This window comes from Coregonus lavaretus (genome assembly GCF_964263955.1).
Source record: "Coregonus lavaretus genome assembly, chromosome: 28".
NCBI lineage: Eukaryota > Metazoa > Chordata > Actinopteri > Salmoniformes > Salmonidae > Coregonus > Coregonus lavaretus.
Window position 1 is genome coordinate 40,186,470 of NC_140015.1, and position 26,634 is coordinate 40,213,103.

A 26,634-nucleotide genomic window follows, 5' to 3' on the forward strand; every position below is an offset into this window, starting at 1 on the left:
TACATCTTGCTGTATATGACCCGAGTGAGACAGTCACTCCAACACACACACACACACACACACACAGTCACGTACACAGTGAGAGGTGAAAACCACAGACTAAAGCCCGAAGGTCACAAACAATCAAGGTTTTAAAAGTGAAACCAAACCTCTCGACTCCCTGAGGAAGTAGAGCAACGGCTCTCCAACACAGTAGGCCTGTAGATAAGAGGTCCTCTGAGTGAAGGCAGAGAACATACTAGTGGAAACCAGTAGTGTACCATAAAGAGCTGCATTTACCCCTTTCACACTGTTGGGCCGACCAGAATGAACCTAACTGTGCTGACTTGAATATTTTCAGCATGGTCCACTACACATTACCAGGCCCACTTAGGCCCTACAGGTTGGTTTGGACTCGGTTCGGCTCAGTAGTGTGAAAAGGGTATTATTGAATCCCAATAATCTCTGCTTTCTCCCAAAGTGTGCACTTATTCACTTTCCTTCATGGATTTGACAGGAAATGACTGTTATAAGAAACTCCCTCTCTAGCCCATGTCTACACCAATCCAATGTTTTTACATTTGTGGGGAGTAGTGAACAAGTGCATACTTCAGGAGGAAGGAAGGATTATTGGGACATGCCCCTTGAGTCTCACCCAGGACGATGACTCCGTGTCTGTGAGCAGCGTTGGTCCAGACGGCGGGGGGGATGGTCACCATGTTGTGGCTGAAGTAGTTAAACACATCAATGTACTGCCAGTGGTAGAACACATAGGGAGCATCTGACTCTGCCCCCTGCAGAAACCTGGGGAGAGAGGTCAGGGGTCAAACGTAAGAGGTCAGTGGTAGAGGGAATTTAGTTATACGACTTAGCAAACACTTTTATCCAAAGTGACTTCCAACACAATGAGTACATTGTTATGTGAGAATTTAGTAATAGCCTATCATAGAAAAGAGTAATGAGTTTACAAACAAAGTTTACTTGTTATGACACTATGACGACAACAGAGGTTCATTGCTCACAGGTGAGAGTTCAGAGGTGAGAGGTCAACCTACCTGTCATCCAGGTATCCGCCCATCATGTCGTGACTCACCAGAGTCCGGCGCGGCGTGCTGGCCAGAGAAGGCTCCCGATCGGCCAGGGGCACCGTCGCCACGTTGAAGGGGTTGGCCTCGCTGCGTTTCCACGACAACAGCTCCTCCAGGGACTGAAGGCCGGAGCTGATTGGCTCAGTGGTATCCGGGTCGTAATGCTTAGCTGTAAGGGTAAGACACAGATTGGTCCGTTCTTTGTGCTTTAGGTAACATTTTTAGTTTTCACTGAATATGGGCTCCCGAGTGGCGCAGTGGTCTAAGGCACTGCGTCTCAGTGCTGGAGGCGTCACTACAGACCCTCTGGTTCGATTCCAGGCTGTATCACCACCGGCCGTGATTGGGAGTCCCATAGGGCGGCGCACAATTGGCTGGTGTAGGCCGTCATTGTAAATAAGAATTTGTTCTTAACTGACTTGCCTAGTTAAATAAAGGTACAATTAAATATGGTTAAATACTGTGTCTTCAGGTCTGCCTGGAGACCAAACAACTGGGTGGGCTGAATGAACAGGGCCAGCAACACTAGAACCAGAGTGTTAGAACTATTTCATCATTCATTGTCCTGTTATTTCCTAAGGATGAAAACCCTTCTGAAATCCAGAGGCTCTGTACCGTTATACAGTCTATTCTCTGTACCAACCTGGCAGAGATGAGGCTCCATACTTGATGACTTCATGAACACTTCTCAACTCAACTGGCTGATCCAAGCAAGACTCCAAACTGGTGAAATAGGAATGACAAATACATTTAGAATGTACAGTACCATACATAGACCATGTGTGAAGCCAAGCATGGATTTGAAATACAGTACTGTATTCCTTTTGATAATTGTATTTATCATTGCATTTGATTGATCAAATCATTGCATTTATTCTAGCTGCTGTAAAAAGTGGGTTTGGTGCTCTGTGAACTTAAAACAACCCTACTTATCAGCAGCCCAGAGCGAGGCCTACACAACCTGCGAAGTGACAGCTGTCAAAAAAGTTACCCGCTGCTTTCCGTTTTTAACAACTTGCTCCCGATCTGATCCTCTTCTTCTTCTCTCTTTCTCCTCCACAAAGACCCATCCTCCTTATGCTCAGTAGGCAATGCACCGTCCATGGTGAGAAATATGAATTAGAAGTCTATGAATAAATGGAAGACATAAACAGGTATCAATGGCAGAATTTTGCGTTCCTCCGGTTCGGGACAGAGCGCAAAATAAACATTTCCTTGTTTACGGCGATTGGCTGCAGTTCTGGTGACGTTCAACCGTGTGCTTCGGCGGACGAATGATAGCTGAGATGCGGCGTTCACGTAGAATGTGTTTTTTGACGGCGTCTGTCAGGCGTCGTGCTGTTGGACAGAAAACCCGGCATGGTTCTTGGCTCTGGTGGAGTTTTGACCTCATACCGGCCACTAGATGGCAATATAAAACCACTTGTCAGGCTGAATTGCCAGTGATTCAGAAGGTAACGTAAACACTGAATGTACAAAACATTACGAACACCTTCCTAATATTGAGTTGCACCCCCTTTTGGCCTCAGAACAGCCTCAATTCGTTGGGGCATGGACACTACAAGGTGTCGAAAGCGTTCCACAGGGATGCTGGCCAATGTTGACTCCAATGCTTCCCACAGTTGTGTCAAGTTGGCAGGATGTCCTTTGGGTGGTGGAACATTAATGTCATAGAAAGAGCAGGTGTTCATAATGTTTTGTACACTCAGTGTAGTCTTAGATATTATTGTAGTGGGATTATTGTGTCCAAAAATCATGATTGCTGGACATGCCAATAGAGTAACCTACCCAGCAAACACACAAACACTATACACGTGGTCCTCTGTAGCTCAGCTGGTAGAGCACGGCGCTTGTAACGCCAAGGTAGTGGGTTCGATCCCCGGGACCACCCATACACAAAAATGTATGCACGCATGACTGTAAATCGCTTTGGATAAAAGCGTCTGCTAAATGGCATTTTATTTTAATGTTGTCTGGACGTTGACTCCACACTGTGGGCCTCATAACCCTCATCATCACTAGTGCCTGTGTAATTAAAGATGATCTCTTGGGTGTTCCTAATCAGTCTAGCTGGGGAGTGTAGGCCACTAGTCACAGCTATTAACTATTTATAAACTATGAATTAACTAACTAGCATAGCTAACTATCCAGCTTTAATTTAGGACAGATGCTTTGATCAGATTAGATTAGAGAGTTTACTAGTCACATGTACAGGGTTGAAGATGTAATTGCAGGGTACCTTGACAATCTTAAACTCTGAGGTCCAACGATGCAGGTCGAAGTGAAATAAAATTGATAATAATAAATATAAATTAAATAGAGATAAAATCTATACATATTTGGTACATTTACATGAACATTTTAGTCATTTAGCAGACGCTCTTATCCAGAGTGACTTACAGTAAAATAGCTAGGTGAGACAACCACATATCACAGTCATAGTAAGTACATTTTTCCTCAATAAAGTACCATACAGTACAGTACCATACAGTACCATACAGTACAGTACCATACAGTACCATACAGTACAGTACCATACAGTACAGTACCATACAGTACCATACAGTACAGTACCATACAGTACCATACAGTACAGTACCATACAGTACAGTACCATACAGTACCATACAGTACAGTACCATACAGTACCATACAGTACAGTACCATACAGTACAGTACCATACAGTACCATACAGTACCATACAGTACCATACAGTACAGTACCATACAGTACCATACAGTACCATACAGTACAGTACCATACAGTACCATACAGTACAGTACCATACAGTACCATACAGTACAGTACCATACAGTACCATACAGTACAGTACCATACAGTACCATACAGTACCATACAGTACAGTACCATACAGTACCATACAGTACCATACAGTACCATACAGTACAGTACCATACAGTACAGTACCATACAGTACAGTACCATACAGTACCATACAGTACAGTACCATACAGTACCATACAGTACAGTACCATACAGTACCATACAGTACAGTACCATACAGTACCATACAGTACCATACAGTACAGTACCATACAGTACCATACAGTACCATACAGTACCATACAGTACAGTACCATACAGTACCATACAGTACAGTACCATACAGTACCATACAGTACCATACAGTACCATACAGTACAGTACCATACAGTACCATACAGTACAGTACCATACAGTACCATACAGTACAGTACCATACAGTACCATACAGTACAGTACCATACAGTACCATACAGTACAGTACCATACAGTACCATACAGTACAGTACCATACAGTACAGTACCATACAGTACAGTACCATACAGTACCATACAGTACCATACAGTACAGTACCATACAGTACCATACAGTACAGTACCATACAGTACAGTACCATACAGTACAGTACCATACAGTACCATACAGTACCATACAGTACAGTACCATACAGTACAGTACCATACAGTACCATACAGTACAGTACCATACAGTACCATACAGTACCATACAGTACAGTACCATACAGTACCATACAGTACCATACAGTACCATACAGTACAGTACCATACAGTACCATACAGTACCATACAGTACCATACAGTACAGTACCATACAGTACCATACAGTACCATACAGTACAGTACCATACAGTACCATACAGTACAGTACCATACAGTACCATACAGTACCATACAGTACAGTACCATACAGTACAGTACCATACAGTACCATACAGTACAGTACCATACAGTACCATACAGTACCATACAGTACAGTACCATACAGTACCATACAGTACAGTACCATACAGTACCATACAGTACCATACAGTACAGTACCATACAGTACCATACAGTACAGTACCATACAGTACCATACAGTACCATACAGTACAGTACCATACAGTACCATACAGTACAGTACCATACAGTACCATACAGTACCATACAGTACAGTACCATACAGTACCATACAGTACAGTACCATACAGTACCATACAGTACAGTACCATACAGTACAGTACCATACAGTACAGTACCATACAGTACCATACAGTACCATACAGTACAGTACCATACAGTACCATACAGTACAGTACCATACAGTACAGTACCATACAGTACAGTACCATACAGTACCATACAGTACAGTACCATACAGTACCATACAGTACCATACAGTACAGTACCATACAGTACCATACAGTACCATACAGTACAGTACCATACAGTACAGTACCATACAGTACCATACAGTACCATACAGTACAGTACCATACAGTACCATACAGTACCATACAGTACAGTACCATACAGTACAGTACCATACAGTACCATACAGTACCATACAGTACAGTACCATACAGTACCATACAGTACCATACAGTACCATACAGTACAGTACCATACAGTACAGTACCATACAGTACCATACAGTACAGTACCATACAGTACCATACAGTACCATACAGTACCATACAGTACAGTACCATACAGTACAGTACCATACAGTACAGTACCATACAGTACCATACAGTACCATACAGTACAGTACCATACAGTACAGTACCATACAGTACCATACAGTACAGTACCATACAGTACCATACAGTATCATACAGTACAGTACCATACAGTACCATACAGTACAGTACCATACAGTACAGTACCATACAGTACAGTACCATACAGTACCATACAGTACAGTACCATACAGTACCATACAGTACAGTACCATACAGTACCATACAGTACCATACAGTACCATACAGTACAGTACCATACAGTACCATACAGTACAGTACCATACAATACAGTACCATACAGTACCATACAGTACAGTACCATACAGTACCATACAGTACCATACAGTACAGTACCATACAGTACCATACAGTACCATACAGTACCATACAGTACCATACAGTACAGTACCATACAGTACAGTACCATACAGTACCATACAGTACCATACAGTACAGTACCATACAGTACCATACAGTACAGTACCATACAGTACCATACAGTACAGTACCATACAGTACCATACAGTACCATACAGTACAGTACCATACAGTACCATACAGTACCATACAGTACAGTACCATACAGTACCATACAGTACAGTACCATACAGTACCATACAGTACCATACAGTACAGTACCATACAGTACCATACAGTACAGTACCATACAGTACCATACAGTACCATACAGTACCATACAGTACCATACAGTACAGTACCATACAGTACAGTACCATACAGTACAGTACCATACAGTACCATACAGTACAGTACCATACAGTACCATACAGTACCATACAGTACAGTACCATACAGTACCATACAGTACCATACAGTACAGTACCATACAGTACAGTACCATACAGTACCATACAGTACAGTACCATACAGTACCATACAGTACCATACAGTACAGTACCATACAGTACCATACAGTACCATACAGTACAGTACCATACAGTACAGTACCATACAGTACCATACAGTACAGTACCATACAGTACCATACAGTATCATACAGTACAGTACCATACAGTACCATACAGTACAGTACCATACAGTACAGTACCATACAGTACCATACAGTACAGTACCATACAGTACCATACAGTACAGTACCATACAGTACCATACAGTACCATACAGTACAGTACCATACAGTACCATACAGTACAGTACCATACAGTACCATACAGTACCATACAGTACAGTACCATACAGTACCATACAGTACCATACAGTACAGTACCATACAGTACCATACAGTACCATACAGTACCATACAGTACAGTACCATACAGTACAGTACCATACAGTACCATACAGTACAGTACCATTCAGTACCATACAGTACCATACAGTACAGTACCATACAGTACCATACAGTACCATACAGTACAGTACCATTCAGTACCATACAGTACCATACAGTACAGTACCATACAGTACCATACAGTACAGTACCATACAGTACCATACAGTACCATACAGTACCATACAGTACCATACAGTACCATACAGTACAGTACCATACAGTACAGTACCATACAGTACCATACAGTACAGTACCATACAGTACCATACAGTACAGTACCATACAGTACCATACAGTACCATACAGTACAGTACCATACAGTACCATACAGTACCATACAGTACAGTACCATACAGTACCATACAGTACCATACAGTACAGTACCATACAGTACCATACAGTACCATACAGTACAGTACCATTCAGTACCATACAGTACCATACAGTACCATACAGTACAGTACCATACAGTACAGTACCATACAGTACAGTACCATACAGTACCATACAGTACAGTACCATACAGTACCATACAGTACAGTACCATACAGTACCATACAGTACCATACAGTACAGTACCATACAGTACCATACAGTACAGTACCATACAGTACCATACAGTACAGTACCATACAGTACCATACAGTACCATACAGTACAGTACCATACAGTACCATACAGTACCATACAGTACCATACAGTACAGTACCAGTAGTTGTCAGCAAAGTCAGAGCTAGAGGGGAAGAAAGGCCTTTTTTTGGGGGGGGGGGGGTTCGGGGTGAGGAGAGGGTGCGAGTCGGGGTGCTGTGGGATTATTTAAGATACTGTTTGAAGAGGTAGGGTTTCAGATGTTTTTGGAAGATGGGCAGGGACTCTGATGCCCTAGCTTCAGGGGGAAGCTGGTTCCACCATTGGGGTGCCAGGACAGAGAAGCCCTTGGACTGGGCTGAGTGGGAGCTGCCCTCCCGTAGGGGTGGGAGGGCAGCTCCCGGACAGAGTTCTTGGGTTGGGGTGTAGGGTTTGAGCATCTAATTATGTAAGACATACATAATCAGACATCTTAACCCCCCCATCAAAGGTTGGTATAAAGTCTATTCTTTAGTTTTTAACTCTGTTGGCTGACTTTATCTTTTTATTTTGGACTTGTGCCAAAACACACAGGGTCCCTTGAGAAAAAACACTCTCCTAGTCTAGCTTTAGCTGGAGTCCGTGGGGAGATATAGAGTTGCATAGGCTGTGTTCAAAATGGCACACTATTCCCTACATAGTGCACTACTTTTGACCAGAGATTATGGGGCTCTGGTCAAAAGTAGTGCATGAGGGAATAGGGTGCCATTTGTAACACATCCATATACTGTTGTCTTGTTGTTTGTGTGGAAAAACTCTGCTTTGGTACTGATTAGAATAGAGTAGTGATTCACGTTAATTTTGTCCCGAGGGAGTGTTTTACTCCAGGAGCTGTCTGTGTGAGAGTGTGTTTGTGTGCGTGGTCGGTTGAATGCAAATCTACATACCACACCTCGAGAGAGAGAGAGAGAGAGAGAGAGAGAGAGAGAGAGAGAGAGAGAGAGAGAGAGAGAGAGAGAGAGAGAGAGAGAGAGAGAGAGAGAGAGAGAAAACATTGTAACAACTGTGTAACTACTTTAGTTGCAGAGGAGACCAGAGGGAGCTACATTGTAAAAACCTATCCAACTCACACTGTGCCTGTGCCAGGAGAGAGAGAGTATTGCAAAATAATCCTGCAGCAACAGGATTTGAACGTTTACTTCAAAATGTTGCTTGACTGATGGTAAAACTATTAGCTGGCTCAAAATTAGTCCAATACTGTTAATATAACCATGTGTTAGTGCAGGTTTTCAGTGAATTTATGTAAATCATTAAACTCATCCGCATTTCCTGCGGTGCAGGAATATTCTCAGCAACAAAAGCGTGATCAAATTAAGATCCTACATTTATATCTGGCATACACTGTGTTTTGTTCTGCCAGTACTTACAGACGGTTTACAAGGTAGTGCGTATTGTTTTGGTACAGAGCGCTAATAGGCTTCCAGTGCGCATTGGATTCAACGTGACTGACTGAGAACTTTTATTATGTAATGTCTCTGTGTCAAGCCAAGCTGAGTAGCCATATGACAGCCTTGTATTGCAATAGAAGGCTATGGCCGTGCGATACCCATAGAATTAGAATACTTACAGCAGTGGCCTCAGGCATTGGTTACCCTATAGCCAATCAGAATGCATGATCAGGTCGTGCCGTGGTGTAACCAAGGTGATCGAATTTCATGCTGACCCCCTTCTCGAGACACACCATCTAGAGCCAGGAACAATGGCCAATATGCACACACACACACACACTACACAGACAGATGTCCAAGGTCCATCTATATATATATAATGACAATGTGAGAATGTGATTAGAAGGAGTCAGGCGCAGGAGGGTAAATCACCGAATACAGAGTTTATTCCGTAGGACACAGTTCCGCTGGATAGCGTCAACAAAATACAGGCACACGGGTAACAATATCCCCGGAAATACAAGGTATGGGTAGCTCAACCGAGCTACACTCAACTCACAAATAACAGTCACCCACAAGGACAAGGGGGGCAGAGGGAACATTTATACATGTACTAATGAGGGGAATAGAACCAGGTGTGTGAAATTGACAAGACAAGACAAATGTAATGATGAGATATGGAGCGGCAGTGGCTAGTAGGCCGGTGACAACGAACTCCGAAGCCTGCCCGAACAAGGAGGGGAGGCAGCTTCGGAGGAAGTTGTGACAGACAACAGTACTGTAATTGGAGTTACTTGATGTGTTGAGCTTGTTGTTTACTTTTCCATTCACTCTCAAGCTATAAAACAACCTGTTGATTGGTAGGCACAACATCTCCAAACCTCCACATTTTAGAGTTAGTTTTGGATGAACAGGGTGTGTAAACTCTTAAAGGGAGTGCTCCTAATCACAGCTTGTTACCTGTATAAAAGACACCTGTCCACAGAAGCAATCTATCAATCAGATTCCAAACTCTCCACCATGGCAAAGTCCAAAGAGCTCTCCAAGGATGGCAGGGACAAGATTGTAGACCTACACAAGGCTGGAATGGGCTACAAGACCATCGCCAAGCAGCTTGGTGAGAAGGTGACAACAGTTGGTGTGATTATTCGCAAATGGAAGAAACACAAAATAACTGTCAATCTCCCTCGGCCTGGGGCTCCATGCAAGATCTCACCTCGTGGAGTTGCAATGATCATGAGAACGGTGAGGAATCAGCCCAGAACTACACGGGAGGATCTTGTCAATGTTCTCAAGGCAGCTGGGACCATAGTCACCAAGAAAACAATTGGTAACACATGACGCCGTGAAGGACTGAAATCCTGCAGCGCCCGCAAGGTCCCCCTGCTCAAGAAAGCACATATGCAGGGCCTTCTGAAGTTTGCCAATGAACATCTGAATGATTCAGAGGAGAACTGGGTGAAAGTGTTGTGGTCAGATGAGACCGAAATCGAGCTCTTTGGCATCAACTCAACTTGCCGTGTTTGGAGGAGGAGGAATGCTGCCTATCACTCCAAGAACACCATCCCCACCGTCAAACATGGAGGTGGAAACATTATGCTTTGGGGGTGTTTTTCTGCTAAGGGGACAGGACAACTTCACTGCATCAAAGGGACGATGGACGGGGCCATGTACCGTCAAATCTTGGGTGAGAACCTCCTTCCCTCAGCCAGGGTATTGAAAATGGGTTGTGGATGGGTATTCCAGCATGACAATGACCCAAAACACACGGCCAAGGCAACAAAGGAGTGGCTCAAGAAGAAGCACATTAAGGTCCTGGAGTGGCCTAGCCAGTCTCCAGACCTTAATCCCATAGAAAATCTGTGGAGGGAGCTGAAGGTTCGAGTTGCCAAACATCAGCCTCGAAACCTTAATGACTTGGAGAAGATCTGCAAAGAGGAGTGGAACAAAATCCCTCCTGAGATGTGTGCAAACCTGGTGGCCAACTACAAGAAACATCTGACCCCTGTGATTGCCAACAAGGGTTTTGCCACCAAATACTAAGTCATGTTTTGCAGAGGGGTCAAATACTTATTTCCTCATTAAAATGCAAATCAATTTATAAGATTTTTGACATGCGTTTTTCTGGATTTTTTGGTTGTTATTCTGTCTCTCACTGTTAAAAAAAAAACACCATTAAAATGATAGACTGATCATGTCTTTGTCAGTGGGAAAACGTACAAAATCAGCAGGGGATCAAATACTTTTTTCCCTCACTGTAGGTATGATTTGAATGGACATTGGTAAGATTTGAGAAAAAGAGAGGAACAGAGAGAATAGCTTTAAATTCATACCTTGGGCAGTAATGACATAACATGTGGTCCTCTGTAGCTCAATTGGTAGAGCATGGCGCTTGTAACGCCAGGGTAGTGGGTTCGATCCCCGGGACCACCCATAGGCGCACATGACTGTAGGTCGCTTTGGATAAAAGTGTCTGCTAAATGGCATATTATTATATATTATTATTATAACATCGTCATTCAATGTCGTTATGTCATATACTGCAATGTGTCTTAGTTCCTAGACAGCTTGTAAAACCTTGCAGAATGTTTCAATGTGCAAATCAGAATACTACCTTACAATAACTTACTCTTCTACATGTGTCCTGCAGAGAGCAGAAGCCAAGAGGAGAGGTCTGAATCCTCAGAGCATGAAAATGAGTCTGAACACTGGGGACCAGTTTAGCATATTCATTACCAGTTTAGCATATTCATTACCAGTTTAGCATATTCATTCAGTTCAATCATTACTTTCCTACTCTTTAGGCAATCCAGTAAAATCCAAATAATTTGTCCAAAGGTATCTATTGTCATTATTTTAGTAAATGTTGCTTTCTTCAGAAAAAAACGTACTTCTGACTTTATCCTGGATTAAATCGTTGTTACGATAAATCCCAAGTAAATGAATCCATATTGCTTCGTTCTCTAAATGCAGTAGAAAATATATATATCCTTTAGCCATGTGGTCTATGTAATCACCTTCTATATGAACTCCGTATTGTCTGTGAATACAGGAGATAACCATGAAGTGGGGATAATCTTTATGACATCACTACTGTGAATGGACTACAAGAAAATCCTCTAAAACAATGTGTGCAGCTTTCTGCTCCCTGTGTGTGTGTTCACAATTCACAATTCATGTGCACACTTTCATTTTAAGTAGGGAATTTTAATTGAATCATGGCGGTAATATCAGAGCGGTGTACTTAACCCATTGTGTGTGTTGGCAGAGCCGGATTAAACAGACAGCAGCTGTACTCTCTGGGGATTACATTTACTTGAGTCCCAAATTGAACCCTATTCCCTACATAGCACACTACTTATGACCAGGGCCCATAGGAAGTAGTGCACTATGTAGGGAATAGGGTGCCATTTGGGACAAAACTATATATCTGCTGGAGCAGAATGGATCCGGATGATCACTCTAAATTCACTCAGAGGGAAGGGAAAGCCGGGTGCCGGGAAGCACAGTATCACATGCTACCAGCCGTGGGTAATGGAACTGGAAGTCATTCCTATTGAAGTCCCCTGGCAGCCGTGGGTAATGGAACTGGAAGTCATTCCTATTGATGTCCCCTGGCAGCCGTGGGTAATGGAACTGGAAGTCATTCCTATTGATGTCCCCTGGCAGCCGTGGGTAATGGAACTGGAAGTCATTCCTATTGAAGTCCCCTGGCAGGCTTCAATAGGACAACAGGCAGGCGACACACACACACACTTTCACACACACACACACACACATACACACGCCAGGAAATTTGACTGCAGGATGGGGATTCTATTGAAATCCATGGTCATTTACGTCATTTTAAGCTCTAAGCATTCTTTGACGAGATCAGTTAAGGTGTGGTAGGTAGATCAGCTAAGGTGTGGTAGGTAGATCAGCTAAGGTGTGGTAGGTAGATCAGCTAAGGTGTGGTAGGTAGATCAGCTAAGGTGTGGTAGGTAGATCAGCTAAGGTGAGGTAGGTAGATCAGCTAAGGTGTGGTAGGTAGATCAGCTAAGGTGTGGTAGGTAGATCAGCTAAGGTGTGGTAGGTAGATCAGCTAAGGTGAGGTAGGTAGATCAGCTAAGGTGTGGTAGGTAGATCAGCTAAGGTGTGGTAGGTAGCTGAAGGGTTTCACAGGAAATGTGCCACATCCAGTTTTCATATGAACTCAGGTTTGACCTAACAGGCCAAGCCAAGCCAACCAGTTTGAATACTTTTAACATATCCTTTCCTTGAAGTGATGTCTGATCTGACATGGATGGAAGTTATGTTGACAAACCTCTGCTATCAACTTTCCAATCATGTTGGATTAGTGATTACTCCAAGGAAGTGAACAGGGGATATGTACTGTAGATCAGAATAGATACTACCTTCTTCCCCAAAGCCTGGTCCCAGATCTGTTTGTGATGTCTTGACACTCCTATGGTTATACTATACAACATAACACCCCAGTCCTCATGCCTGGCTGGTTGTGTGAAGCCTCGCTCACTCACTGACTGAGACGTTTGAATTTCCTCAGAGAACGCCGTACCAAATGGCACCCTATTCCCAATCCCTATACAGTGCAATACTTTTAACCCAATATTAAAACCATAAAACCAGTATTCTACATATGGAATAGTGTGCCATTTGGGACTGAAGACAGTTTGATTGAGCGGGTTGAGCCTGGGGAAAAGTGTCTGAGCCTGGAGGGCGAGCTGAGTCGTTGCTCTGGCGACGTCACGGCTACATCACGACGACATGTCCCAACAGATATTTCCTATGCCAGATGGACTGACAGGTTCACGCCTTAACACAGTACAGGTGGATCTGAACTATTACTTGAATAAGATAGACGTCACGGTAGGTAGTAGAGGAGATAAGCGGGGTTGCTTACGCCCACTCCCATACCAGCCCCTCCCCCTTCCTCATTCCTTTTGGCACCTCTCGATGGCCCTTCCTAGAAGCCATAATTGTACAAAGTCAAGCATTGGATAACTGGAGTGATAAGTGGAGTGGGGGGGGGGGGGGGGGGGTTCTCTGGTACTAACTGAGTGGTTGTGAAATGAGACTACTAGCTTGCTGATTGTATTCCTGAGCAGGCAAAGCAGGGTGGAGAAGGATATTGACAGAGAGGGCTGAGAGTTGTTACTAAGAACTAGGAGGAGCAGGAAAACTTACATGTAAATATTTAGTATAGTGTGTACTTTTCCATTGGTGGTGTGAGGGCAGATAAAATCAAATCAAATGTTATTTGTCAAATGCTTCATAAACAACAGGTGTAGACTAACAGTGCAGTGCTAACTGACGGGCCCTTCCCAACAATACAGTGAGTAAAATAGAGAGATAATATAAAATTAATAACACAAGGATTACATACACAATGAGTAACGATAACTTGGCTATATACACAGTGTACCAGTACTGAGTCGATGTGCAGGGGTACGAGGTAATGGAGGTAGATATGTACATATAGGTAGGGGTAAAGTGAGTAGGCAACAGGATAGATAATAAACAGTAGCAGCAGCGTATGTGATGAGTCAAAAGAGTTAGTGTAAAAAGGGTCAATGCAGATAGTCTGGGGTAGCTATTTGGTTAACTATTTAACTAACTATTTAGCAGTCTTATGACCTGGGGGTAGAAACTGGTCAGGGTCCTGTTGGTTCCAGACTTGGTGCATCGGTATCGCTTGCTGTGAGGTAGCAGAGAGAACAGTCTATGACTTGGGTAGCCCTCCATATAGTGCATTACTTTTGACCTAAAGTAGTGCACTATTTAGGGGATATGGTGCTATTTGGGATACACACACAGGGTCTCCAGTTTCCCCTGGATTTACAGGCAATCTCCCCGTCTCCCCATGCCCAAAGACACACCCAGACCCCCTGATTGATCAGTATGTCCTTTTCAATGTTTACAAAGAGGTGAGATTGTTGTTTGGATTATATATTTTTCTTATTTCTTATGTAGGCCTACTATTACACAATGTCCATACATTTAATAAAAATCTAACTATAGATTGATGTGTGTCTCAATATACTGTGTAATTTCATCTAAACATAAAAGCTTGTTGTAGGGGTTATTAAACGCAACAAACACACAGTGAACATGACAGTTAGATAATACTCATGCTTGCTTTTACATGTCATGCTGGACAAAGGAAATTGGTAAAATCCTGGCTTTTGTTGTTATAGTGTCAAGGCAAGCCCTTCCCAGCCCTGGCTCCCCTCCCCCATGCCAGATATTTGCCATGGCCAGCCGTTGCTAAGGGAAGTGACGACAGCGACGTACTACAGATTGCTGAACGGCGAAAAGTCGCATATCAGCTATATGGAAAAAGCCAGACGCAGAACAGTGCTGAAAGAAAATAGAGAAAAATACAAGGGCGACGTCTTCAAAATCCATCTTCATCCTCGGAAAAGCAAGTCGGGATGATATCGAAAATAGCAAGAGCATAAACTACACACGTTAACCTTCAAAACAAACCCAGTATTATGATTTTATGATATTAGGATTGTTTTAAAACGAGAGGTGAAAGATAGTTTGGTGGATTGTAGATAGGAACAGTTACTATATCCGGATAGATAGACTGAGACGGGAGGCAGAAAGAAGAGAGAAAAAAAACGTTTATTGAAATTGTTTTGTCTTTATTGTATTTTATTTTGACTGAAACCTTCTTGGACTTTTGCCTGTAATATTTTTGTGGATTTTGAGCTAGCGAGCTTGCTTGCTATAAATTGTCAATCATGGAATTGAGAGTGGGAAACCGATACAGACTGGGTAGAAAAATTGGAAGTGGATCATTTGGAGATATTTATTTGGGTAAGTTTCTAATATAAAACAGCTAATGGTATTTATTTTCACACATCTGTTATTTTGCTTTTTATAGCAAGCTTACATGGCATTTGCTAGCTGGCTAACTCTCCAACGGTATCAAACGTCAGCTGTTCAGTTTTCGTTTTAGCCAGCTGATTCTAGCTAGCTAAATTCAAATCGGACAATTTATTCTATCACTTCAATGCTCAGATATATTTGTCAGAATATAACTGTGATACTACACACATCAATTGTTCTTGTTGGTAATAAAACCACCTTCCTTAGGTTATCATAACCACTAGCTAAGCCAGCTGGAAAGGTTTTGAGTCCAATGTTGTCGACCTTTTGTCAAGCCACAGACATACGTTTGGTTGTGTACAAGCCAACCAGGAAGCGGCCTGGCTGTAACAATAGGTTAAGTACCAAAGCTGAATATAATATCTCTAAATGTCAAATTAGACTGACAACTCACCCTCTGCCAGATGCAGTGGCTGACTTGACATATTGTATTCACTATTCTCTCAACACGTTCACCAACGGCATTTCAATTGATATCAGTCCCTCTTGATAACGTTAACGCGATGGAACCGCATAGAACACTATTTCACTGAACTGTTGTTCTACTAGCTAGCTACTCTAATCCCTATTGACTGTAGTAGCTACTAGTGGTCAGATTGGGCATGTTATGACATGTTATGGTGGATTGGATCAGGGTATTATATGTAGTGCATGGATGAAAACGCTGCTGCTCATCCCTAATGACTCTCAGCTGAGATAAAACTGGCCTCAGATCTGGGTGGATGGGGGTCCATACTTATTATTTGATCATGTCTTATCAACTTGTTAGGGGTTACAAACTGTCCTTGGACTAACCTAGATAACATGATGGATGTTTTCATTGATTATTTTCCTTAATTCAGCTTCAGCTGATTCAGTGGTGGGTGAGATAAAGCAAGGTCATGTTTGTGACACAGAGACTGATGCAGGCCTGTGTGTGACTTTCATCAGGGTAGCTTGTGATTAGATTTTAGTCATTTAGTAGACGCTCTAATCCAGAGCGATTTACAGTTAGTGAGTGCATACATTTTCATACTGGCCCCCCACGGGAAACGAACCCTCAACCCTGGCGTTGCAAGCGCCATGCTCTACCAACTGAGCTACAGGGGACCCTGTACAGTGATGAGGGCTTACCTCATATTAGTTTTACCTGCAAACAACAACTGGGCTAGACCTAGTTGGATCACTTGTTACTCGGTATGCAACACCACAAACCAAAGCAAAGCGTTTTGCTACGGTGTGCACTAGTGAATACGACCCTGGTTTAATTTAGGCCTCCCAGCCACGTCTCATTGCGCTGAAAGGACTGAATAATTATCTATATATTAATGACTCCGCCACCTTGCCCACTGATATGCTTCAGGGCCTATCCAATTCTTTCTGCCCCAGGCTACATGAGGCACTAATGTGTAGGAGGCTAGGGGTCGATTTGGAATGCATCCCAAATGGCACCCTTTTCCCTATATAGTGCACTACTTTTGACCTGAGCCCTTGGCTCTATGCTCTATATAGGGAATAGAATAGGGTGCTATTTGAGATGCAACCTTGGAATCAGCCAGCAGTGTAGGAGGCTAGGGGTGGATTTGGAAATCTGTCTGTAGTTTATCGTTGATTGACAGCCAACCTTGCCCGCTATTGTCCTGGAACCAGTGTTGGAGGTGCAGGCCAGCTATTGTACTGGAACCAGTGTTGGAGGTGCAGGGGCCCTATTGTCCTGGAACCAGTGTTGGAGGTGCAGGGGCCCTATTGTCCTGGTGTTGTCCTAGATTAGTGTCTGGTGTGGCCCTCTCAGTCTCTGGTGGAGTGTCAAGATGTATACAGACCACCACTGTCTTTGAGACTAACTAGACTTGCTGCTGTTAGAGTTGTCTACTAATCGTTTCCCTCTGTCTTAAGTTTGGGGGGGGTCAGAGGTCAGAACAGGCCCATATTCACAAGAGTCTCAGAGTGGCTGTCCTCTGTCTTCAGGTTGGGGGGGGTCAGAGGTCAGAACAGGCCCATATTCACAAGAGTCTCAGAGTGGCTGTCCTCTGTCTTCAGGTTGGGGGGGTCAGAGGTCAGAACAGGCCCATATTCACAGGAGTCTCAGAGTGGAAGTCCTCTGTCTTCAGGTTGGGGGGGTCAGAGGTCAGAACAGGCCCATATTCACAGGAGTCTCAGAGTGGAAGTCCTCTGTCTTCAGGTTCGGGGGGTCAGAACAGGCCCGTATTTACAAGAGTCTCAGAGTGGAAGTCCTCTGTCTTCAGGTTGGGGGGGTCAGAGGTCAGAACAGGCCCATATTCACAGGAGTCTCAGAGTGGAAGTCCTCTGTCTTCAGGTTCGGGGGGTCAGAACAGGCCCATATTCACAGGAGTCTCAGAGTGGAAGTCCTCTGTCTTCAGGTTGGGGGGGTCAGAGGTCAGAACAGGCCCATATTCACAGGAGTCTCAGAGTGGAAGTCCTCTGTCTTCAGGTTCGGGGGGTCAGAACAGGCCCGTATTTACAAGAGTCTCAGAGTGGCTGTCCTCTGTCTTCAGGTTCAGCAAGCATTTGTTATTGGACAGCTACAGATAGAACCTCCCAGTTTCTGCATATTTTCTAACGCTTCGTCCTTCGTGCCAACTGAACAAGACCCGGATTGTGTTGTTTTGCTTTAAACACACTGAACTTAACTTTCTCTCCAGCGTGTCTGTCAGGCCTGCTGGTGTCTTGTGCGGGTTACCACCATCACCTTGTTAGATAATAAGGCCAAATGTGCTGTGATGCAGAACAATGATAACACTGGTGTGTTGGTGTCAGTGACTTTGTCCTGACACAAGGTGCTTCCCAAATCCACATTTAACACTATTCCCTATATAGTGCACAACTTTTGACCACAGCTCTATGGGCTCTGGTCAAAAGTAGTGCACTATGTAGGGAATATAGTGCCGTTTGGGACACGGCCTGTCTGACGTTGCTTCTGAAAGGACATGAGAGGAAGCCACTCTAGACTATAGAGATATACCCCTGGTCTTTAATAAGGGCGTAGGCAGGTTGGCAGAGCACACAGTGAAGTGATGTACAACCTGTGGCGACGTGACCGATCTCTTTTATTGCATGTTTGTACAGTACAGCCCTGTTGGTGGATTAGCTGCTCTCACAGCAACAGCTGTACCTGTGGTGAAGCTAGCCTGCATGCTGTTTACCATGTGTTCCTGTCAGATGTGTTTCTAGGTAGAGCTCTGAACTTTTCTCCCTCTGGTGTAGCGATGCAAAATTCAGGTAATTTCCCCAAAATTGTCTTATTCCATCATCAGCTTCCTGAAGTTCTCAATTCTCAACCTTGACCTGAGTTCTGAAGTTCTCATCCTTGACCTGAGTTCTGAAGTTCTCATCCTTGACCTGAGTTCTGAAGTTCTCATCCTTGACCTGAGTTCTGAAGTTCTCATCCTTGACCTGAGTTCTGAAGTTCTCATCCTTGACCTGAGTTCTGAAGTTCTCATCCTTGACCTGAGTTCTGAAGTTCTCATCCTTGACCTGAGTTCTGAAGTTCTCATCCTTGACCTGAGTTCTGAAGTTCTCATCCTTGACCTGAGTTCTGAAGTTCTCATCCTTGACCTGAAAGTAAGAAACAAAATCTAATAGTTTACTCTTCCTTAACAGAATAGAAGACCTGGCCCTAATTCACAGACAACATTCCTTGTCCCTGTGTGTGTGTGTCTCTTTGTGTCCTGCGTGTTGTAACTGACCACTCCACCAAAGCCCCTGTTGAGAGATGTATGTGATGTAATGATGTAGCAGCCTGCATCCCAAATGGCACCCTCTTCCCTATGTAGTGCACTACTATTGACCAGGGTCCCTGATCTAAAGTAGTGCACTACACAGGGAATAGGGTGCCATTCACAGACATGGAGAAGGGCAGAGTAGAGATGGCCTTGGAGCCAGAGAGGTATTGTTACAGCCAGCTGCTCTTAATGCCCTGTTCAGACACAACTACCTGTTCCATCGCTGATGGTTGAGTCCCAAATGGCACCCGATATGGTCAAAAGCAGTGCACTATTTAGGGAAAAGGGTGCCATTTGGGACAAAGCTAATAAGTATCCTGTTCAATGCTTGTTTTCTATCCTACAACCCCTGTAGCTGTTTGCTTTCATGTGTAGATAGAAGCTAGATGGATGGATGGGGGGGGGGGGTGCTCACTCTGGTTCACTTCATACAATGGTGTAATCATGTTCTCTCCCGTGTGTGTGATGGTGAGTGTGTATGTCTCTGACCGTGTGTGTGTTGAAGTGATCATCGTTTTGAGCACAGCTGGAATCTCTTAAGGGTCTCGGTAGCGTGCTGTGTTCTGTTCTGTACTGTGTGTTCCTGGGCCTGTAAAGGGGCGTGCGTGTGTGTGTGTGTGTTGTCATTGGCAACAAGACATGAGGATGAGGTCAGTGTTTGGCCTGTGATTGGAGAGCTGGGGTGTAGTTAAACAAGGTGAAACGTTCACAACGGTTGTGTCCCAAATGACAGACTATTCCCTATTTAGTGCAATATACTTTTAATAGGGCTCTGGTCAAAAGTAGTGCACTACAGTTGAAGTCAGAAGTTTACATACGCTTAGGTTGGAGTCATTCAAACTCGTTTTTCAACCACTCCGCAAATGTTTTGTTAACAAACTGTAGTTTTGGCAAGTTGGTTAGGACATCTACTTTGTGCATGACACAAGTAATTTTTCCAACAATTGTTTAGACAGATTATTTCACTCATAATTCACTGTATCACAATTCCAGTGGGTCAGAATGTTACATACACTAAGTTGACTGTGCCTTTAAACAGCTTGGAAATTTTCAGAAAATGACATCATGGCTTTAGAAGCTTTTGATAGGCTAATTTACATTATTTGAGTCAATTGGAGGTGTACCTGTGGATGTATTTCAAGGCCTACCTTCAAACTCAGTGCCTCTTTGCTTGACATGGGAAAATCAAAAGAAATCAGCCAAGACCTCAGAAAATAAATTGTAGACCTCCTCAAGTCTGGTTCATCCATGGGAGCAATTTCCAAACGCCTGAAGGTACCACGTTCATCTGTACAAACAATAGTATGCAAGTATAAACACCATGGGACCACGCAGCCATCATACCGCTCAGGAAGGAGACGCGTTCTGTCTCCTAGAGATGAACGTACTTTGCTGCGAAAAGTGCAAATCAATCCCAGAACAACAGCAAAGGACCTTGTAAAGATGCTGGAGGAAACCGGTACAAAAGTATCTATATCCACAGTAAAACTAGTCCTATATCGACATAACCTGAAAGGCCACTCAGCAAGGAAGAAGCCACTGCTCCAAAACCGCCATAAAAAAGCCAGACTACGGTTGTAACTGCACATGGGGACAAAGATCGTACTTTTTGGAGAAATGTCCTCTGGTCTGATTAAACAAAAATAGAACTGTTTGGCCATAATGACCATCATTATGTTTGAAGGAAAAAGGGGGAAGCTTGCAAGCCGAAGAACACCATCTCAACCGTGAAGCACGGAGGTGGCAGCAAGAAGAAATAAAAACTGAAATAAATCATTCTCTACTATTATTCTGACATTTCACATTCTTAAAATAAAGTGGTGATCCTAACTGACCTAAGACAGGGAATTTTTACTAGGATTAAATGTCAGGAATTGTGAGAAACTGAGTTTAAATGTATTTGGCTAAGGTGTATGTAAACTTCTGACTTCAGCTGTATATAGGGAATAGGGTGCTATTTGGGACATAACCAACATTGCAGCTGTGCAGAAATATACTACACTGATCGACAAATAATGACGTTTGTATTCTTTTGAGTTCTCTCTGTATGTGTTGTGGTAAGCCCAAGCACTTTCAAGGAACTGTGTTAAGACAGGCTAGTACGTATGTTCCACAATAATGAGCCCATCGGCTTGCACTTAAGTGTAAGCTGTATCATTGAACTAGATTTGAACTGTATTAGATAAGGGCTGGCTAAGACCAGGCATTGAATTAGGGCCAACTAAGCTGCCTGTTGACAAGCAGTTGTTATTATTTGGTGTGGGCTGGCTTGCCTTTTGGTATAAAGGCATTGATCATCTATCTATTCTAGGTTATGTCAAAAATCTTCAAAAAAAACAACAACTCTCACGTTTCTCCCGAGAAACAACAAGTGGTCTGGTTCATGAATAAGACTAGGAGTTGTTGGTTTTGTGACAGGTTTACTTTAAATGGGCCAATTTAATGCTGTAATATTTGTCTGTATCGAAGAATGTTGTCCCAGCCCTAGTGTTGGCAGTAGAGCCCAGTCTATCTGCATGTGTTTTGGCTTTGGCTAGCGTCAACCAATAGAGAGCAGAGAACTCAGCTGGAACACCAACCAATAGAGAGCAGAGAACTCAGCTGGAACACCAACCAATAGAGAGCAGAGAACTCAGCTGGAACACCAACCAATAGAGAGCAGAGAACTCAGCTGGAACACCAACCAATAGAGAGCAGAGAACTCAGCTGGAACACCAACCAATAGAGAGCAGAGAACTCAGCTGGAACACCAACCAATAGAGAGCAGAGAACTCAGCTGGAACACCAACCAATAGAGAGCAGAGAACTCAGCTGGAACACCAACCAATAGAGAGCAGAGAACTCAGCTGGAACACCAACCAATAGAGAGCAGAGAACTCAGTTGGAACACCAACCAATAGAGAGCAGAGAACTCAGCTGGAACACCAACCAATAGAGAGCAGAGAACTCAGCTGGAACACCAACCAATATAGAGCAGAGAACTCAGCTGGAACACCAACCAATAGAGAGCAGAGAACTCAGCTGGAACACCAACCAATAGAGAGCAGAGAACTCAGCTGGAACACCAACCAATATAGAGCAGAGAACTCAGCTGGAACACCAACCAATAGAGAGCAGAGAACTCAGCTGGAACACCAGTGTTTACAAACTCCTCTGCCTGAAATTGTAACAGTCATCCCTCACATCCCTCACTCCTCTCATAGTCCCATAATGTGTTGTTAAGAGTTAATCTTTAAAAACGCTGTTGCAACATTACCTGGCATCGCTCCAACTCCTAGTCTGTAAATGTACATTGATGACTCAACAGTGTTAGACAAACACACACTGTGTTCATCTACTCACAGGACTTAGATTAAGTCGTCCAAGCTCTTCACACCCGGGGAATCTGACCTGTTGTGCCCCTACTTTGTTTGAGAGCTGGGAATGTGTGTTGAAGCTGGTGGGTGTTTGGCACTTGAGTTTTGCTCTCCAAGGTTTTACGCCAGTTCTGGGATCTGTGTTGGTACATAGCTATGCTTCATGGTGTGTTGTCAAGTACCGTTAGAGGGAGGAGAAATGTCATGTAAACTGAAGGTTTAGTTGACTTTATGTTGTACATGTTTCAACTGCATCTGAGTACGAAATTGTCATTTCTATTCATATTATCCAATTGAAGTTTAGCAAAGTTAATCTATCATGCTAATTCTTGACAATAACCTAGTTAAGCAGTTTTTTTGTTTGAACAGTGGCCAAGATTTACAAAACATTGATGCAGTTTTTGAGTGTGTTTGTGTACAAAGTGTTCAATGTTAGGGCATGTGGTGTTTTTACTAGACTAACGTTGGTGTTCCCCTCCCTCTCCCCGCTCTGATAGCATAACATGGCGTGCTACAGTATAGGCTGGGTTCATTACCCAGCCCTGTGGATCTCTGTGTTCCTGTACGCATGGATGACATGATTTCAAATAGTCTATCCAGCCAACAGCCCCCCCCCCCCAGCCCTCTCCCCTACTGAGGCCCAGAACAGGGAGAGATAAGCGGGGACAGGGGAGAGACTAGGGGGACGGGGGAGAAATAAGGGCCAGCTGCCTCCAGGCTGTAAAGAGAGAGAAAAAGAGGGAGGAGTAGAGAGGCTATTGATCTGGCTAGCTGAAGACGGCGCTAGTTACTTTCTACACTTGAAATAAGCAACTCAATGTTGAGAAATAAGAGGGTTTTGTTAGCCAGTCAGCCAGTCAGTCAGTTGGTGTAACACTCCTGTCCATTTCACACAGTGAAACAAATGGCAGAGGGACATTAAGCTCTCTCCTCTTTCCCCCCCCCTCTCTCCTCTCTTTCCAGCTCTCCTCTTTCCCCCTCTCTCCTCTTTCCCCCCCTCTCTCCTCTTTCTCCCCCCTCTCCTCTTTCCCCCCCTCTCCTCTCTTTCCAGCTCTCCTCTTTCCCCCCCTCTCTCCTCTTTCCCCCCCTCTCTCCTCTTTCCCCCCCTCTCTCCTCTTTCCCCCTCTCTCCTCTTTCCCCCCCTCTCTCCTTTCTTCCCAGCTCTCCTCTCTATCCTTCTCTCCTTCTCTCCTCTTTTTCCAGCTCACTCCCTTTAATATAAAGTCACTCAAGCCAAGCAGGAACCCATCATATTACACACCATCACCACAGCAGCACAGACCAGGACTGCATCCCAAATGGGACCCTGTTCCCTGTATAGTCCACTACTTCACCAGGGCCCTGGTCAAAAGTAGATCTCTATTAAGGCAATAGGGTGCCATTTGGGACACACACTCTCTTAACAAAACCGATCCAACCCAGAACCAACCAGTCAGCCAGTCGGGTCCAACCCAGAACAACCCCAGTCAGCCAGTCGGGTCCAACCCAGAACAACCCCAGTCAGCCAGTCGGGTCCAACCCAGAACAACCCCAGTCAGCCAGTCGGGTCCAACCCAGAACAACCCCAGTCAGCCAGTCGGGTCCAACCCAGAACAACCCCAGTCAGCCAGTCGGGTCCAACCCAGAACAACCCCAGTCAGCCAGTCGGGTCCAACCCAGAACAACCCCAGTCAGCCAGTCGGGTCCAACCCAGAACAACCCCAGTCAGCCAGTCGGGTCCAACCCAGAACAACCCCAGTCAGCCAGTCGGGTCCAACCCAGAACAACCCCAGTCAGCCAGTCGGGTCCAACCCAGAACAACCCCAGTCAGCCAGTCGGGTCCAACCCAGAACAACCCCAGTCAGCCAGTCGGGTCCAACCCAGAACAACCCCAGTCAGCCAGTCGGGTCCAACCCAGAACAACCCCAGTCAGCCAGTCGGGTCCAACCCAGAACAACCCCAGTCAGCCAGTCGGGTCCAACCCAGAACAACCCCAGTCAGCCAGTCGGGTCCAACCCAGAACAACCCCAGTCAGCCAGTCGGGTCCAACCCAGAACAACCCCAGTCAGCCAGTCGGGTCAAACCCAGAACAACCCCAGTCAGCCAGTCGGGTCCAACCCAGAACAACCCCAGTCAGCCAGTCGGGTCCAACCCAGAACAACCCCAGTCAGCCAGTCGGGTCCAACCCAGAACAACCCCAGTCAGCCAGTCGGGTCCAACCCAGAACAACCCCAGTCAGCCAGTCAGGTCCAACCTCCCCAGAAGAGAAAAGAGAAAAACAAACTACACTTTCATTTTTGGAACAAAAATCATGCAGGTTCATATGATGTTTCTGTGACAGGGGAGGTGATGGTTGCCTAGACTAGGCTTTGTCTAGTTAGTATTCTTCCTGACTGATTCCCGTGACACTTGTGGGGGTCGTAGAGCAAAACGGAGAACACCACCATGTTCCTGAGAGTCTCTTAATAGTTTGTTGGCCAAACCGTTCGGACGCTACAGACGTTTTCGTGAAAAGACAGATTTTCGGGATTTCTCATGGTCTGACAAACACCGCTGTAGCCCGGCCACCTTCCACGCGGATGCAGAAGGCTCACATAGGCGGAAGCAGTGGATTGAGACGCGGCCCATACAACAAAGCTGATATCTCTAGCTTAACCTGACGGACTTTGATGGATTTTTTTGTATAGGTGGTTTGAGCCCTGAATGCTGATTGGCTGAAAGCCGTCTTATATCACACCGTATACCATGGGTATGACAAAACATGTATTTTTACTGCTAATTGTGTTGGTAACCAGTTTATAATAGCAATAAAGCACCTCGGGGGTTTGTGGTATATGGCCAATATACCATGGCTAATGGCTGTATCCAGGTGCTCCGCGTTGCGTCTTGCATAAGAACAGCCCTTAGCCATGATATATTGGCTATATACCACACCTCCTCGGGCCTTATTGCTTAAATAGGTCAGGTTGTAGCTAGTTCCTGGTTCGATTCCTGAAGGGATGGCTGAGCATGTCTACACACACACACACCCCTACATTGTGAGTAGGAGGGGAGCATCCCCTGCTGAATGTGTCCAGAAGAATCACATTCCTGTTAAGAAAACACACACCCTAACCGGCTCCCCTAAAACGGCGTCTCACGTTCACTTCATGCCTACAGAATCCCCAGCCTTTCTTCTTTATGAGTTAGAGGAAAAGGAGAGAGTTGTTCTTGTTCTGTTGTTGCATGTTTCTGTGTTTCACAAGCATGGTTGGCCACAGGGCAGGCCTGTTCGTGTAGACGCAGAGTGAAAGCTGTGTAGGTTATATGAAAAAAGACTAGCTGTCCTAGTTTATTATTTTCCCAGGCGTTGTGTTTAGAGAGAGAGCGCGAGGGAGGGGGAGCGTCGAACTTCCTAGTCTTTCTTGTTGATGAGTTGGTGTCTTGTTTCTATTTGCTGTTGCATGTTTGTGTGTTTCCCAACCTAAACTTGATAATTGGCCTGTTCATATATACACACTACACAGACTGAATGCTCTGTATATGATAAGAGCAGCCCAGCGGTCGTTGAGCTTGTTGTTCAGGCGTGTTTCTGAGGCGAGGGAGAGCGGGCTGTTGCTCTGCAGCCAGAGCGTGAACCTAGCTAGCCTGGCCTGATGTGAATAGGGGAGATCTGAACGTCTAGACTTGCACCGTCACAACCATTATGCTAATATGCTGTGAACCGAGAGAGAGAGAGAGAGTCCTTTCTCCTTTTGATAGCGACGCTAAAGG

General features: G+C 44.4%; 2 protein-coding genes across 2 annotated transcripts in view; one reads left to right on the forward strand and one right to left on the reverse strand.

Moving 5' to 3' along the window:
- LOC311103277 (cytosolic endo-beta-N-acetylglucosaminidase-like) overlaps positions 1 to 2,246 on the reverse strand; it is a gene marked incomplete at its 3' end in the record, with an annotated part of 3,338 nt that extends 1,092 nt beyond the window's left edge. The window contains exons 1-4 of the mRNA XM_084144809.1: positions 2,059 to 2,246; positions 1,711 to 1,790; positions 1,035 to 1,236; positions 635 to 783 (exon numbers count right to left, since the gene is read on the reverse strand). Of these exons, the coding sequence (XP_084000935.1) occupies positions 635 to 783; positions 1,035 to 1,236; positions 1,711 to 1,790; positions 2,059 to 2,171 (544 nt within the window). The 5' untranslated portion in view covers positions 2,172 to 2,246. The remainder of the gene's footprint in view (positions 1 to 634; positions 784 to 1,034; positions 1,237 to 1,710; positions 1,791 to 2,058) is intronic.
- Positions 2,247 to 15,269: 13,023 nt separating this feature from the next.
- LOC311103278 (casein kinase I) overlaps positions 15,270 to 26,634 on the forward strand; it is a gene marked incomplete at its 3' end in the record, with an annotated part of 60,011 nt that continues 48,646 nt past the window's right edge. Inside the window, exon 1 of the mRNA XM_084144810.1 lies at positions 15,270 to 15,752. Within this exon, the coding sequence (XP_084000936.1) occupies positions 15,677 to 15,752 (76 nt within the window). The 5' untranslated portion in view covers positions 15,270 to 15,676. The remainder of the gene's footprint in view (positions 15,753 to 26,634) is intronic.